Source organism: Macaca thibetana, chromosome 14 (assembly GCF_024542745.1).
Source record: "Macaca thibetana thibetana isolate TM-01 chromosome 14, ASM2454274v1, whole genome shotgun sequence".
Classification (NCBI taxonomy): Eukaryota; Metazoa; Chordata; class Mammalia; order Primates; family Cercopithecidae; genus Macaca; species Macaca thibetana.
In genome coordinates, this window is record NC_065591.1 from 110522473 (window position 1) to 110537041 (window position 14569).

The 14569-nt window shown below is 43.6% G+C and overlaps 1 protein-coding gene across 3 annotated transcripts in view; it reads right to left on the reverse strand.

The window, feature by feature from the left end:
- DDX6 (DEAD-box helicase 6) overlaps positions 1-14569 on the reverse strand; it is a 47112-nt gene that overhangs the window by 18943 nt on the left and 13600 nt on the right. For all 3 annotated transcript variants that reach the window (XM_050758414.1, XM_050758415.1, XM_050758413.1), the window contains exon 5: positions 2949-3078. In XM_050758414.1, coding sequence (XP_050614371.1) covers positions 2949-3078 — 130 coding nt within the window. The remainder of the gene's footprint in view (positions 1-2948; positions 3079-14569) is intronic.

Here is a 14569-nt window from a genome sequence, read left to right on the forward strand (position 1 = left end):
AGGTGGGAGAACATACTATACATTATATTTACAAAATTCAAGAAGCTACAGAAATACTGCCCCTTATGATGCAGTGGCTCAAGCCTGTAATCCCAGCACTCTGGGAGGCCAAGGTGGACAGATCACGAGGAGTTTGAGAGCAGCCTGACCAACACGGTGAAACCCCACCTCTACTAAAAATACAAAAATTATCCAGGCTTGGTGGCACGCAGCTGTAATACCACCTACTCAGGAGGCTGAAGCAGGAGAATCACTTGAACCCTGGAGGCGGAGGGTGCAGTGAGCAAAGATCGCGCCACTGCACTCCAGCCTGGGCGACAGAATGAGACTCAGCTTCAAAAAAAAAAAAAGGCGGCCAGATGCGGTGGCTCACACCTATAATGCCAGCACTTTGGGAGTGCTGGGATCCACCCAAGGTGGGTGGATCACCTGAGGTCTGGAGTTTGAGAACAGCCTGACCCTATCTCCACTAAAACTACAAAATCAGCCAGGCGTGATGGCACATGCCTGTAATCCCAGCTACTAGGGAGGTGAGGCAGGAGAATCGTGAACCCAGGAGGCAGAGGTTGCAGTGAGCCGAGATCGCACCATTGCACTCCAGTCTGGGCAACAAGAGCAAAACTCAAAAAAAAAAAAAAAAAAAAAAAGAAAAGGAAACACTGCCCTTATAATCTAGACACCGAGATGTATTAAAAAATTGGGCTGGGTAGCACAGTGAGTAACTCACACCTGGAATCCCAGCAGTTTTGGAGGCTGAGACGGGAGGATCATTTGAGCTCAGGAGTTTGAGACCAGCCTGGGCAACGTAACAAGACCCCATCTCTACTAAAAAAATCAAAAAAACTAAAAGTTGAATCATCACAAGACTCACAGGACATTATGAAAACTCAAATGGACAAATCTCTTTACAAAAAGAGAACTTATTATAGTGTCCCAGATTTAGACTTTCCCTCAGCAATACTATCACATAAATATTACACTCTTCTTTTTCTTTTGAGATGGAGTCTTGTTCTATTGTCCAGGCTGGAGTGCAGTGGCGCCATCTCAGCTCACTGCAACCTCCGCCTCCCAGGTTCAAGCGATTCTCCTGCCTAAGCCTCCTGAGTAACTGGGATTGATTACAGGCGTCTGCCACCACACCCAGCTAATTTTTTGTATTTTTAGTGGAGACAGGGTTTTACCATGTTGGCCCTGCTGGTCTCAAACTCCTCACCTCAAGCGATTCTCCTGCCTCGGACTCCCCAAGTGCTGGGATTACAGGTGTGAGTCATTGCACCCGGCCTTCTGCTGCTGCTGCTTCTTTTTTTGTTTTGAGACAGAGTCTCGCTCTGTTGCCCAGGCTGGAATGCAGTAGCATGATCTTGGCTCACTGCAACCTCCACCTCCGAGGTTCAAGCAATTCTCCTGCCTCAGCCTCCTGAGTAGCTGGGACTACAAGGCACTTGCCACCACACCCAGCTAATTTTTGTGTTTTTAGTAGAGATAGGGTTTCACCACGTTAGCCAGGCTGGTCTTAAACTCCTGACCTCAGGTGACCCGCCCACCTCAGCCTCCAGAAGTGCTGGGATTACAGGCATGAGGCACCACACCCAGCCAATACCCTTTCTTAATTACAAACTTTTAGCATGTTGAGTTGGCAACTATTAGCTCAAAGTTTATTAACTTCATATTTCTAAGAGCCCCAACTACATTTGAGTCAGATTCACCAGTGTAAAATACCTAAGTAGGAAACTCCTGCTCTCTAGGTTCTATTTATATCATATGAAAAGTGGGGGCCGGGCACGGTGGCTCAAGCCTGTAATCCCAGCACTTTGGGAGGCCGAGACGGGCGGATCACGAGGTCAGGAGATCGAGACCATCCTGGCTAACACGGTGAAACCCCGTCTCTATTAAGAAATACAAAAAAAACTAGCCGGGCGAGGTGGCGGGCGCCTGTAGTCCCAGCTACTCGGGAGGCTGAGGCCGGAGAATGGCGTGAACCCGGGAGGCGGAGCTTGCAGTGAGCTGAGATCCGGCCACTGCACTCCAGCCTGGGTGACAGAACGAGACTCCGTCTCAAAAAAAAAAAAAAAAAAAAAAAAAAAAAAAAAAAAAAAGTGGGAAGAAACGGTAATTACAGATTAAGAAAGCTAAAAATGTAAAGTTTCAGAGGTGAAATCTTAATTCCATTAACTTACACTGAATATAACTATGAAAATTGTTTATTCCCACTGCCGAGGCTCTTAAAATCTCAGAACCCACAGACTTTAAACAGAAGTTCATGTTTCTACAAGGAATTCTGCTAACACTCATCTGCCACAAGAAATAGTTCCATAGTTTATAAGTAGCAATGTCAACTAATTTAACCTCTCAGGATTCTCAGCTGTCTTTTTTTTTTTGAGTTAAGAGTCTCACTCTGTCACCCAGGCTGGAGTACAGTGGCACAATCTTGGCTCACTGCAACCTCCACCTCCTGGGTTCAAGTGACTCTCGTGACTCAGACTTCCGAGTAGCTGGAATTACAGGTGTGTGCCACCACATCCAGCTAATTTTTGTATTTTTAGTAGAGACAGCGTTTTGCAATGTTGGCTAAGCTGGTCTTAAGTATCTGGCCTCAGGTGACCCACCCACTTTGACCTCCCAAAGTGCTGGGATTACAGGCTGTGAGGCCCTGTGCCCAGCCTCAGCTTTCCTACCTATAGGGCACTAATACTTATTTTTCCTGTCTCACTGGAATGCTGTCAAAACTGTGTATCATATAAAAACACTCTTAAAACTAGAAATCTCTAAAAAGCTGGGAATCATTTTTAAAAGACCATCATCAGGCTAAAAAAAAATCTGAAAAGAAAGAATACAGATTTTAGATAATGTAAATTCTGACAAAAAAAAAAGGCGTAGTATCTTCTACACATAGCTCCAAGGCTGAAACTCCCATTTTTAGTTTAAAAACAAACTTTTGTTCAACTAACCTTGTATATTGTCCTTCTTCAGGTCTAGCCGTTCAAGTAAGGGAATGAGGTAGGCACCGCTCTTGCCTGTTCCATTTTTTGCTCTAGCTAAGATATCCCTACCAGATAAAGCAATGGGAATGCTCTCCTCCTAAAAGAGATAAGACAATACAAAATTACTTGAGAATTTAGTACACAAGCAAATTCCTCTCTGAAATACACTGAAGGATACCTCTTTTCAGTATTGCTTTAAGTATCCTACATTTGAATTCTACATGAATAGCAGAGATCCAAGTAAATCAGCAGGACCAGTCAACATCAACATCATTATAAACCAGTATTTACTAGAACTGCTCACAGAATTTTAAATTGTAACCCAATGTCATAAAAACTGTGTTATGTGTGTGTCTGAAGAAAACAACAAAGAAAGTGGAGGAACTCAGGCTGACCCATAAATAGCACTTGAAAATACAGACAAAACAAAAGCAAAGCCTCCTTCAAACAAAAATTGGAAAAATGGCCAGGCACAGCAGCTCATGCCTGTAATCCCAGCACACTGGGAGGCAGAAGTGGGGGATGGCTTGAGCCCAGGAGTTCAACACCAGCCTGGGCAATTGGGCAACATGAAAAAACCCCAACTCTACAAAAATTACAGAAATTAGCTGGGTGTGGTGGTAGGTGTCTGTAACCCTTGAGAGGCTGAGCCAGGAGGTCAAGGGTGAAGTGAGCCATGATTGCACCACTGTACTCCACCATGAAAGAGATCTTGTCTCCAAAAAAAAAAAGCTAGACACAGTGGCTCACATCTGTAATCCCACCATTACGGGAGACCAAAGCAAAAGGATCACTTGAGCCCAGGAGTTTGAGACCAGCCTAGGCAAGATGGTGAGACCCCATCTCTACAAAAATTTTTAAAGGAAAAAGCAAAAACAATTCCAAGGTAAGACTATATATATTTTGACTAGCAAACCAATTTGACCAGTGAAAAACTGTAGCTTGGACACCTCATCCCTGCAACAAAACACAAATAGGCTGGGAAAGCTTAATCTCAGGTCCTACTTGTCATTTATTTATATAATAAGTAAATCTCCAATGTCTGTCTCACAGCCTACTTCTCTGTTCTGAAATGTGCTCTCTATTGAGGGTTCAATTCTATTGCAGTTATCTCAAATACGGTCACATTACTAAAGGTGACCTCTCATTTTAATATTTGGCTTACTTTCTTACGTATTTTGCAAATGATAACAATAGTTCATATTAACTTAAATTTCTCAAACAGCAAAGGATTCTCAAAAGTTACTGAAAAATAAATAGACATAAATAAAGAGAGGTCAGGAGTTCAAGAACAGCCTGGGCAACATGGCAAGAACCCCCTCTCTACAAAAACAAAACAAACAACAACGAAAAAGCTCAATTAGTTGTTAAAACTGTTAAAAGGAAATGATGTGAATTTTTTTTTTTTTTTTTTTTTTTTTTTTGAGACAGAGTCTAGCTCTGTCGCCCAGGCTGGAGTGCAGTGGCGCGATCTCGGCTCACTGCAAGCTCCGCCTCCCGGGTTCACGCCATTCTCCTGCCTCAGCCTCCCGAGTAGCTGGGACTACAGGCGCCCACAACCGCGCCCGGCTAATTTTTTGTATTTTTAGTAGAGACGGGGTTTCACCGTGGTCTCGATCTCCTGACCTTGTGATCCGCCCGCCTCGGCCTCCCAAAGTGCTGGGATTACAGGCGTGAGCCACCGCGCCCGGCTTTTTTTCTTTTTTGAGATGGAGTCTCGCTCTGTCACCCAGGCTGGAGTGCAGTGGTGCAATCTTGGCTCACTGCAAGCTTGGCCACCCGGGTTCACGCCATTCTCCTGCCTCAGCCTCCTGAGTAGCTGGGACTACAGGCGCCCACCACCACACCCGGCTAATTTTTTTGGTATTTTTAGTAGAGACGGGGTTTCACCATGTTAGCCAGGATAGTCTTCTCCTGACCTCGTGATCCGCCCACCTCGGCCTTCCAAAGTGCTGGGATTACAGGCGTGAACCACTGCGCCTGGCCATGATGTGGAATTTTAAATGTTTTTCTTTATTTTTTGAGACAGGGTTTCATTCTTGTCACTCAGGCTGGAGTACAATGGCGCGATCTTGGCTCACTGTAACCTTCGCCTCCTGGTTCAAGTGACTCTCCTGCCTCAGCCTCCTGAGCAGCTTAGACTAAAAGCATGCACCACCACGCCCAGCTAATTCTTGTATTTTTAGTAGAGACAGGGTATTTCACCATGTTGGTCAGGCTGGTCTTGAACTCCTGACCTCAGATGATCCACCGACCTTGGCCTCCCAAAGTGTTCGGATTACACACATAAGCCACCGTGTCTGGCCTGAATTTTTAATTTCTAAAACTAAGACACTAGGAATCAAATTCACAGTCACTGACATTTCTCCCTTCTATGCCTGGGTTAATGACCAAAAAAAAAAAAAAAAAAAACCAAAAAAACAAAAAACAGCTTTAGCCCTTTAAAGCCGCTATTGCTAGAAATGACTAAATAATAAGCAGGACGACTTCCATCTCCCACAACACTCTTCTACCTAGAGCTCCAATCACAGGATATAAATGGGTTCTATATGGTCAAAACAACACAGCTGCCAGAACAACTGTGAAAATGTTGTTGGCCGGGCGAGATGGCTCATGCCTGTAATCCCAGCACTTTGGGAGGCTGAGGTAGGTGGATCACCTGAGGAGTTCGAGACCAGCCTGGTCAACATGGTGAAACCTCGCCTCTGCTAAAAATACAAAAATTGTCATGGCGCGCACCTGGAGTCCCAGCTACTTGGGAGCCTGAGGCAGGAGAATCGCTTGAGCCCAGGAGGAGGAGGCTGCAGTGAGCCAAGATCGCGCCACTGCACTCCAGCCTGGGCAATGGAGCAAGACTCCAACACACAGACACACAGACACACACACACACACACACACACACACAGACACACAGACACACGAGAATAAAATATTGTTGTCTTCACAGGATTAGTCTGCCCAAGATCACAAAGCAAGAAATGCTTTAGCCAGTACTTGAATGTAGATCTGCACATAACATGTAGGCAAGAAGGTGGAGAAAATGGAACTCTCATACACTGCTAGTGGGAACGTATAGTCATGCAAGGAAACCAGTCTTGCAGTTCCTCAAAAGGTTAAAGAGTTACCATATGAACTAGCAATTCTAGGTATACAGTGAAGAGAAATAAAAATATCTCCACACAAAAACCTGCACCTGAATTTTCACAGCAGCATTATCCTTAATAGTCAGTTCCTTCTATGTATTTTTTTTAACAACAGTACAAACTTTATTCATAAATAAAACTTCATAAGGTTAAAAGCAGGGGCAGTTTCTATTTTAAAAATAGCGGGGAAGGCAGCCTGCTATTTTATTTAAAAATCACAAGTTAGGTTTTTCAAATGGATAGCAGTTGAGATCATTAAATCCCCTTCCTACTTCCTAGATTTTCATAAAATAGCACATTAACTCCTCAGTCCTTGGAAAACCACCCCAAATATCTACCAACTGATGAGTGGATAAATCAGTAGTCAAGCCATACAATAAAATACCATTCAGCAAAAAGGAATGGAATATTGATACATGCTAAAACACAGATGAACTCCGAAAACATTATGCTAAGTCAAAGAAGCCAGTCACAAAAAAAGTCAAAGAAGCCAGTTACAAAAAAATCACATACTATAGGATTCCATTTATATCACATGTCTAGACTAGGCGAAGCTAGAATGACAGAAAGTATACTAGGAGTGGGAGAAAATGAGGTGTGACTGCTAAAAGGGTTTCTTTTGTGGGACTGATCAAAATGTTCTAAAATTTATTGTGGTAATGGTTGCACAACTCTAAATGCACTAAAAAGCATTAAATTTTATACTTTTGATGTGTGATTTGTTGTTTATATCTCAATAGAGCTATTACCCCAAAAAAATCAACCCCACAAGCTTAGGGCTGACATCTACCACCTTAGGTCTCCAAGTTCACACTCACTGTACCATTTAGATACTGACTGAAGAGTATTTGTTGTGTATTGGTTCTCCAGTATCCCTTTGCTAAGTAATACTCCAATTTCCTTCTAAGGAATTACATACGCCCTGCTCTCCCCTGTCCCAACAGACCAAGCCTCACCAATTTTCTAAGCCAAGTGGTAGACACATAGCCCACACTAGGCCAGGGGAATGTTGCCTCCTAAGAATCTAAATGTTACAGTGCATCCATTACAGCTTCCTAAGTCCTTCGGAGCTATCTCAGTTCTCAGTCATTTCCAAGTATGTTTCTCTAGTCTTCTCAATCTTGTGAATTCCTCTTCTTTTTCCAATAAATTTCCTTTTGCTTAAGTTAGATCAAGTTGGTTTCTGATACCTATAATTAATGGTGTACTTTCCAATTTCCTAGTATTGAGAGGCATTTTACAAAAGTGTGGTACCAACAAAAGCTCGACATTGCCCAACTAGCTGCATTTACACTGACTGCTTCCTCTTATTTTCCAAACCTTAATTTCCAAGAGGAAAAAAAACCCTATGGGTACTGCAGAGGAGGTAGCAGTGATTGTTACAGATGTTCGCTGCTTACCAGGAAAAAAAAGGGGAGATAGTAATTTCTAATAATATCTCTAATTTACGCTGCAGATGGTGGCTCACGCCTGTAATCTCAACACTCTGGAAGGCTGAGGCAGAACTGCTTGAGGCCAGGAGTTCAAGACCAGTCAGTGTGACAAAGAGAGACTCTGTCTCCCCGACCCCACCCAAAAATAAAACAAAACAGAACGCACACACAAAAACCACCACAAAAAACAACCAAAAAAACTGAGTTTTTAGGAATTAATTTTTTAATCAAAATAAACACATTGTGAACAGGAGGAATGACTTATTACAGGATTCAGAATGCTATAATTCCTAACTATAAATAGTAAACTATTAATCCTTATTAGACCTTAGTTGACCTGGCACAAAATTTTGTTGCCAACAGTAAGGAGCTTCCATGTTTCCCTCAATAATGAACTACTCATTTCTTCACCTTCTTAGATTTTCGAAAAAGTGTTCAAGAGGTGTGCCCAGGATTTGGAAGCAACAAGAGAGGCCATCTTTCTCAATCATAATCTCAAAGTTAATATAACCTTTCAAATAATGCTAAGCAGACAAATACAGTATATTCTTAGGCCTTCCAAAGAAGTCTATGTTCCTATAAAGCTACACCTTTAGAATGGCAGTTATTCTACTGGCCACAGCATCCATACCTAGAACTGGTCACAGATGGCTCTATCAAAGAAATATGTGTGGGAGCAATCTGTAGTATATCTGGTTCCAGGCTATCAATGTAAAAGCTCTTTTGAGAGCGTATAATTTTAAGTGCCTAATTCTCCAACTTTTTTTTTTTTTTTTTTTTTTTTTGTGAGACAAGGTCTTGCTCTGTTGCCCAGGATGGAGTGCAGTGGCACAATCCTGGTTCACCTGCAGCCTCAACCTCCTGAACAGCTAAGACTACATGTCCACCATGCCCAGCTAATTTTTGTACAGTCAGGGTTTTGCCATGTTACTCAGGCTGGTTTTGAACCCCTGGGCTCAAGCAATCCACCCACTTTGGCTTCCCAAAGTGCTGGGATTACAGGTGTGAGCCACTGCACCCAGTCAATTCTCCAATAATCTCACAGCCAAACTGCAACTGAATTCCACCTCAAAAAAATTCCACCTCTGCATTTGAATTCCATTCAAATGCAGAAGACTCACCCAACTAATCAAAGCAGCTTTAATATTTAGGGGGAAAAAATGCCTGGATGAAACTGTAAAACCAAGCATGATAGAAGACATGCTTTTAGGCACGGGGGAGGGATGACAAAAAAAAAAGAGAGAGAGAGAGAAGGTAGATAATGGAAAGAATACTAGAAGACAGCCTGCCATGAGGTTATATTTTACCGGGGGGGGGATGGGTGCACCCAAATCTCAGAAATCGCAACTAAAGAATGTACTTGGCCAGGCGTGGTGGCTCATGCCTGTAATTCCAGTACTTTGGGAGGCCGAGAAGAGTGGATCACCTGAGGTCAGGAGTTCAAGACCAACCTGGACAACATGGTGAAACCCCGTCTCCACTAGAAATACAAAAATTAGCCTGATAGGCTGGTGCGCACCTGTAATCCCAGTAACTTGGGAGGCTGAGGCATGAGAATTGCTTGAACCCGGGAGGCAGAGGTTGCAGTGAGCCAAGAGCACACCATTGCACTCCAGCCTGGGCGACAGAGCGAAACTCTATCTCAAAAACAAAAACAAAAGAATTTACTCATGTAACCAAGCACCACCTGTTCCCCAAAAACCTACGAAAATAAAAATAAAATTTTTTTTTTTTACTAGGGGATCTGTAGATTTTGTTTCGGTTCTAAAATCCTAATATTTGTGACTTGTTACTCTGAATGACTCTAAGAAACAGATAATCTTGTGCTTTCCATGGATCCCCAGGACAAAACAATAGGAAAGAAAAAGGCAATACAATTGGTGGCCTTGAGTATCTAAAACAATATACTCATACGATACCTTGCTATTTCAAAATACTTTGGTTATACCCTACATTTGATCTTCACAATAAAAATCCCGTGAGAGAGTACTTATTTCTACTTTACAGAAAAAGCTAGATGTCAGACTGGTTAAGTGGCTGAAGAGTTAATTGTTATGCTATACCAACACTGAGAGTACTAGTAACAAAGTTAATTTTAAATTTTAATACAAGGTAAGAAATAGGAGTCGGGCGCGGTGGCTCAAGCCTGTAATCCCAGCACTTTGGGAGGCCGAGACGGGTGGATCACGAGGTCAGGAGATCGAGACCATCCTGGCTGACACGGTGAAACCCCGTCTCTACTAAAAAAAATACAAAAACTTAGCCGGGCGAGGTGGTGGGCGCCTGTAGTCCCAGCTACTCGGGAGGCTGAGGCAGGAGAATGGCGTAAACCCGGGAGGCGGAGCTTGCAGTGAGCTGAGATCCGGCCAGTGCACTCCAGCCTGGGCGACAGAGCGAGACTCCGTCTCAAAAAAAAAAAAAAAAAAAAAAAAAAAAAGAATGAGGACTGGGCTAAGTGCAGTGGCTCACACCTATAATTCTAGCACGTTGGGAAGCCAAGGCAGGAGGACTGCTTGAGCCAAGGAGGTCAAGACCAGCCTGGTCAACATGGCAAAACCTTGACTCTACCAAAAAAAAAAAAAAAAAAAAAGAAAAGAAGAAAAGAAAAGAAGCCAGGTGTGATGGTACTCCACTATCATCCTTACTCAGGAGGCTGGAGCAGGAGTATCATGCGAGCCCAGGAGTTTGAGGCTGCAGTGAGCTAGGATCGTGACACCGCACTCCAGCCCAGGAAACTCAGTAAGACTCCGTCTCTTTAAAACAAATTTAAAACAATTACGTCTCCTAAATTAACTAATTTCCTTTTTTGAAACCATTATATAAAATAACCCATAACATTTTTTGGGCATTTATCATGTACTAGGCATTATACTAAGCACATGAACTATCTCATTTAATCTTTACAACAACCCTATGGTATTATACTATTATCTCAATTATATAGGTCAGGAGTCCAAGACTTACAGCTCCCAAATAACCAATTTATGAAGGAGCAGAGCTGGGATTCAACCTGGGCAGTTCCCTACACCATGTTCACCTGCAGACATGAGTTACCTAAGTTTCATCAAAGCATGCTAAATAAGCACAGGCACTATGCTAAGTACTAGAAATAAAAGCTGAATGATGCAGTTCCTACTGTAGAAGAACTCTCATAAGACTTCAGTGGCCGGGCGCGGTGGCTCAAGCCTGTAATCCCAGCACTTTGGGAGGCCGAGACGGGCGGATCACGAGGTCAGGAGATCGAGACCATCCTGGCTAACACGGTGAAACCCCATCTCTACTAAAAAAAAAAATACAAAAAAACTAGCCGGGCGCGGTGGCGGGCGCCTGTAGTTCCAGCTACTCGGGAGGCTGAGGCAGGAGAATGGCGTAAACCCGGGAGGCGGAGCTTGCAGTGAGCTGAGATCCAGCCACTGCACTCCAGCCTGGGCGACAGAGCGAGACTCCGTCTCCAAAAAAAAAAAAAAGACTTCAGTGGGCCAGGCGCGGTGGCTCACACCTGTAATCCCAACACTTTGGGAGGCTGAGGCAGGCGGATCACAAGGTCAAGAGATGGAGACCATCCTGGCTAACATGGTGAAACCCCGTCTCTACTAAAACACAAACAATTAGCCGGGTGCGGTGGCACACATCTGTAGTCCCAGCTACTCGGGAGGCTGAGGCAGGGGAATCGCTTGAACCCGGGAGGCGGAGGTTGCAGTGAGCCGACATCGTGTCACTGCACTCCAGCCTGGCAACAGAGTAAGACTCTGTCTCCAAAAAAAAAAAAACTTCCGTGTAGATAAAATGGATTAACATGACCTACATCATAGTAGATTCCTAAGTATTTCTTTTTTTTTTTTTTTTTTTTTTGAGACTGAGTCTGGGTCTGTCGCCCAGGCTGGAGTGCAGTGGCCGGATCTCAGCTCACTGCAAGCTCCGCCTCCTGGGTTTACGCCATTCTCCTGCCTCAGCCTCCCGAGTAGCTGGGACCACAGGCGCCCGCCACTTCGCCCGGCTAGATTTTTGTATTTTTTAGTAGAGATGGGGTTTCACCGTGTTAGCCAGGATGGTCTCGATCTCCTGACCTCGTGATCCGCCCGTCTCAGCCTCCCAAAGTGCTGGGATTACAGGCTTGAGCCACCGCGCCCGGCCAATTCCTAGGCATTTCTAATACCTACACCCAAACTACCGCTGTGATGATGCATATCCTTGTCTTAATACTTTATCCAGCCAATAGCACACTCACTCTGGGTAATCACTACCCAGCATTCTCTGTTTCGAACATGGCTCAATTCTTCCAGGTTGTCCCATCTTCCTCTAATGACTACATTCATATGCCAATTCAGAAAGGTACCTATCATATTACAGTGAATTATTTGTACAATTAGCTGTCCTTTCCAAACTGTAAGACAGGAACCATATATCTGTTTTATTCATCACAGAATTCCCAAGGTCACTTTACAGGTCACTCAACACATTTTTTGAGCCAATACATGTTGGCTCAATGAAAAAGTACTCAGTGACAGGGTTTGTCCTTAGCACAGCCTGAATTCAATCATTTCATCAATTTAAGTATGTCTGTTGTCATCATTTATCAAACTGGCCTATAGTATAATGCATGTTTATATGTACATGTATATTTATGTGTATGTGTGTGTGGATATGTGTATATACATGCATTTATTTCCTTGCTCTTTCCACTGAAAGAACCAAGTAGCAAACAGGGTACCTAATGCCTGGGTCTTGGTCCCTAATACTACTCCACACTAAAAAGAATCAAGGAGGCCGGGCGCTGTGGCTCACGCCTGTAATCCTAGCACTTTGGGAGGCTGAGACGGGCGGATCACGAGGTCAGGAGATGGAGACCATCCTGGCTAACACAGTGAAACCCCGTCTCTACTAAAACTACAAAAAAAAAAAAAAAAACTACCTGGGCGCGGAGTCAGGCACCTGTAGTCCCAGCTACATGGGACGTTAATGGTGTGAACCTGGGGGGTGGAGCTTGCAGTGAGCCGAGATCACACCACTGCACTCCAGCCTGGGCGACAGACTGAGACTCCGTCTCAAAAAAAAAAAAAAAAAAGAATCAAGGATCCTTGGATGTCAATGCTGGGCCAAGGTAGATATAAGATAAGCCTGCCATCATGTTATGTCAAAAAGCAAGAAAGGGGCTGGGTGCGGTGGCTCACATCTATAATCCCAGCACTTTAGGAAGCCAAGGTTGGCGATCACTTGAGATCAGGAGTTCGAGACCAGCCTGGCCTACATGGTGAAACCCTGTCTCTAATAAAAATACAAAAATTAGCTAGGTGTGGTAGCACACATCTGTAATTTCAGCTGCTGGGGAAGCTGAGACACAACTGCTTGAACCCAGGATGGGGAGGCTGTAGTGAGCCGAGATCATGCCACTGCACTCTAGCCTCTGTGACAGAGCTAGACTCCGTCTCAAAAAAAAAAATAAAAGCAAGAAAGCACTCAAGAAAAATGAAGGGGACACATCATAAAAACACAGGAACCAACCTGAAAGAGCCTACACTGGCCAGATCTAGGATATTTTTAGGGAAAAAAAAAAAAAGAAAGGTGAGTGTAAGTCCACACTGATAACAGATAAATATGGATGAGGGGAAGGAAAGTTTCTTCTTTATAGGGGCAAATACAGAGGGAGTGCTAGAATTGGAAAGTCATCATAACCCATCAGAGCAGAGATGAGCTCAAGCAAGAATCACCAATAGGTGCTAAAACTAGAGGGGAAATTTTGTGATTTTTTTAAACAAGTATCATGCCATGAATTGAAGATACAAAGTCAAATCCCACCTCTGCCACTCATGAGTTACAAGTATCTTTGGCTAAGTTAAGTTTCTCAAGCTCAGCACAACTGACATTTTGGGCCACAAAATTCTTTGTTGTAAGGGGCTGTCCTTTAGCATTCCCCCATTAATGATAATCAAAAATGTTTCTACAAATTGCTAAATGTCCCCTGGGGGACAAAAATTCTCCCTGGTTGAAAACAACACGCTAAGAGAACTAACTGCTCTGAACTTTTGTTTTCTCATCCATAAAACGGGAATACATAGCCTGAATATCTATCTTACTGGGTTGGAGGAGGAGGGTGGCAATAGTATTACTGTATTTGCATGGTCTCAAAACGCACCCCAGATTGCTTATTCATCTCAACGGAGAGGAGAAAGAGCAGTAATCATAGAATGGAAAAATCATACAACACCTTGACAGGGTAATCAAAATTAACATCACCAAAGAGAAATAAATGGACACTATGTACACCTTCAAACATGATACCCTGAGAAGGCCATAATGTGATTTCTGCATTATTCAGGCTGAGAAAGCCTAACTTGAATCCAATTACTTTCAAATATCAGAAAATCCCAAAATGGGAAATGTTCCATTAATAAAAAAAGGAGGCCAGGCATGGTGGCTAATGTCTGTAATCCTAGCACTATGGCGAACCCAGCCTGGATAACACGGCAAAACCCCATCCCTACAAAAAAATACAAAAATTAGCTGGGTGTTGTGGCACATGCCTGTAGTCCCAGCTACTCAGGCGGCTGAACGCAGGAGGATCACTTGAGAGCCCAAGAGGTCAAGGCTGCAGTGAGCCGAGATCAGGCCACTGAACTCCAGCCTGGGTAACAGGGCAAGACCCTGTCTCAAAAAAAAAAAAAAAAAAAAAAAAAAAGAGCGGTGGGGGAAAGGGGTTGTAGGCTGTATTTTTAATATGTCGATGTCATAAAAGGAAGAAAAAACACTAGGGAAACGCTAATGACTAAAAAATACATAACTACAAGTAATACCTGACCCTAGACTGGATCCTGTATAGAAGAAAAAAACTCCTATAAAGGACATGTTTGGGTCCATTAATAATTAGAATGACAGATGAGACAGAAGTATTTTGTCGAGGCCGGGCGCGGTGGCTCAGCACTTTGGGAGGCCGAGGCGGGCGGATCACAAGGTCAGGAGATCGAGACCACAGTGAAACCCCGTCTCTACTAAAAATACAAAAAATTAGCCGGGC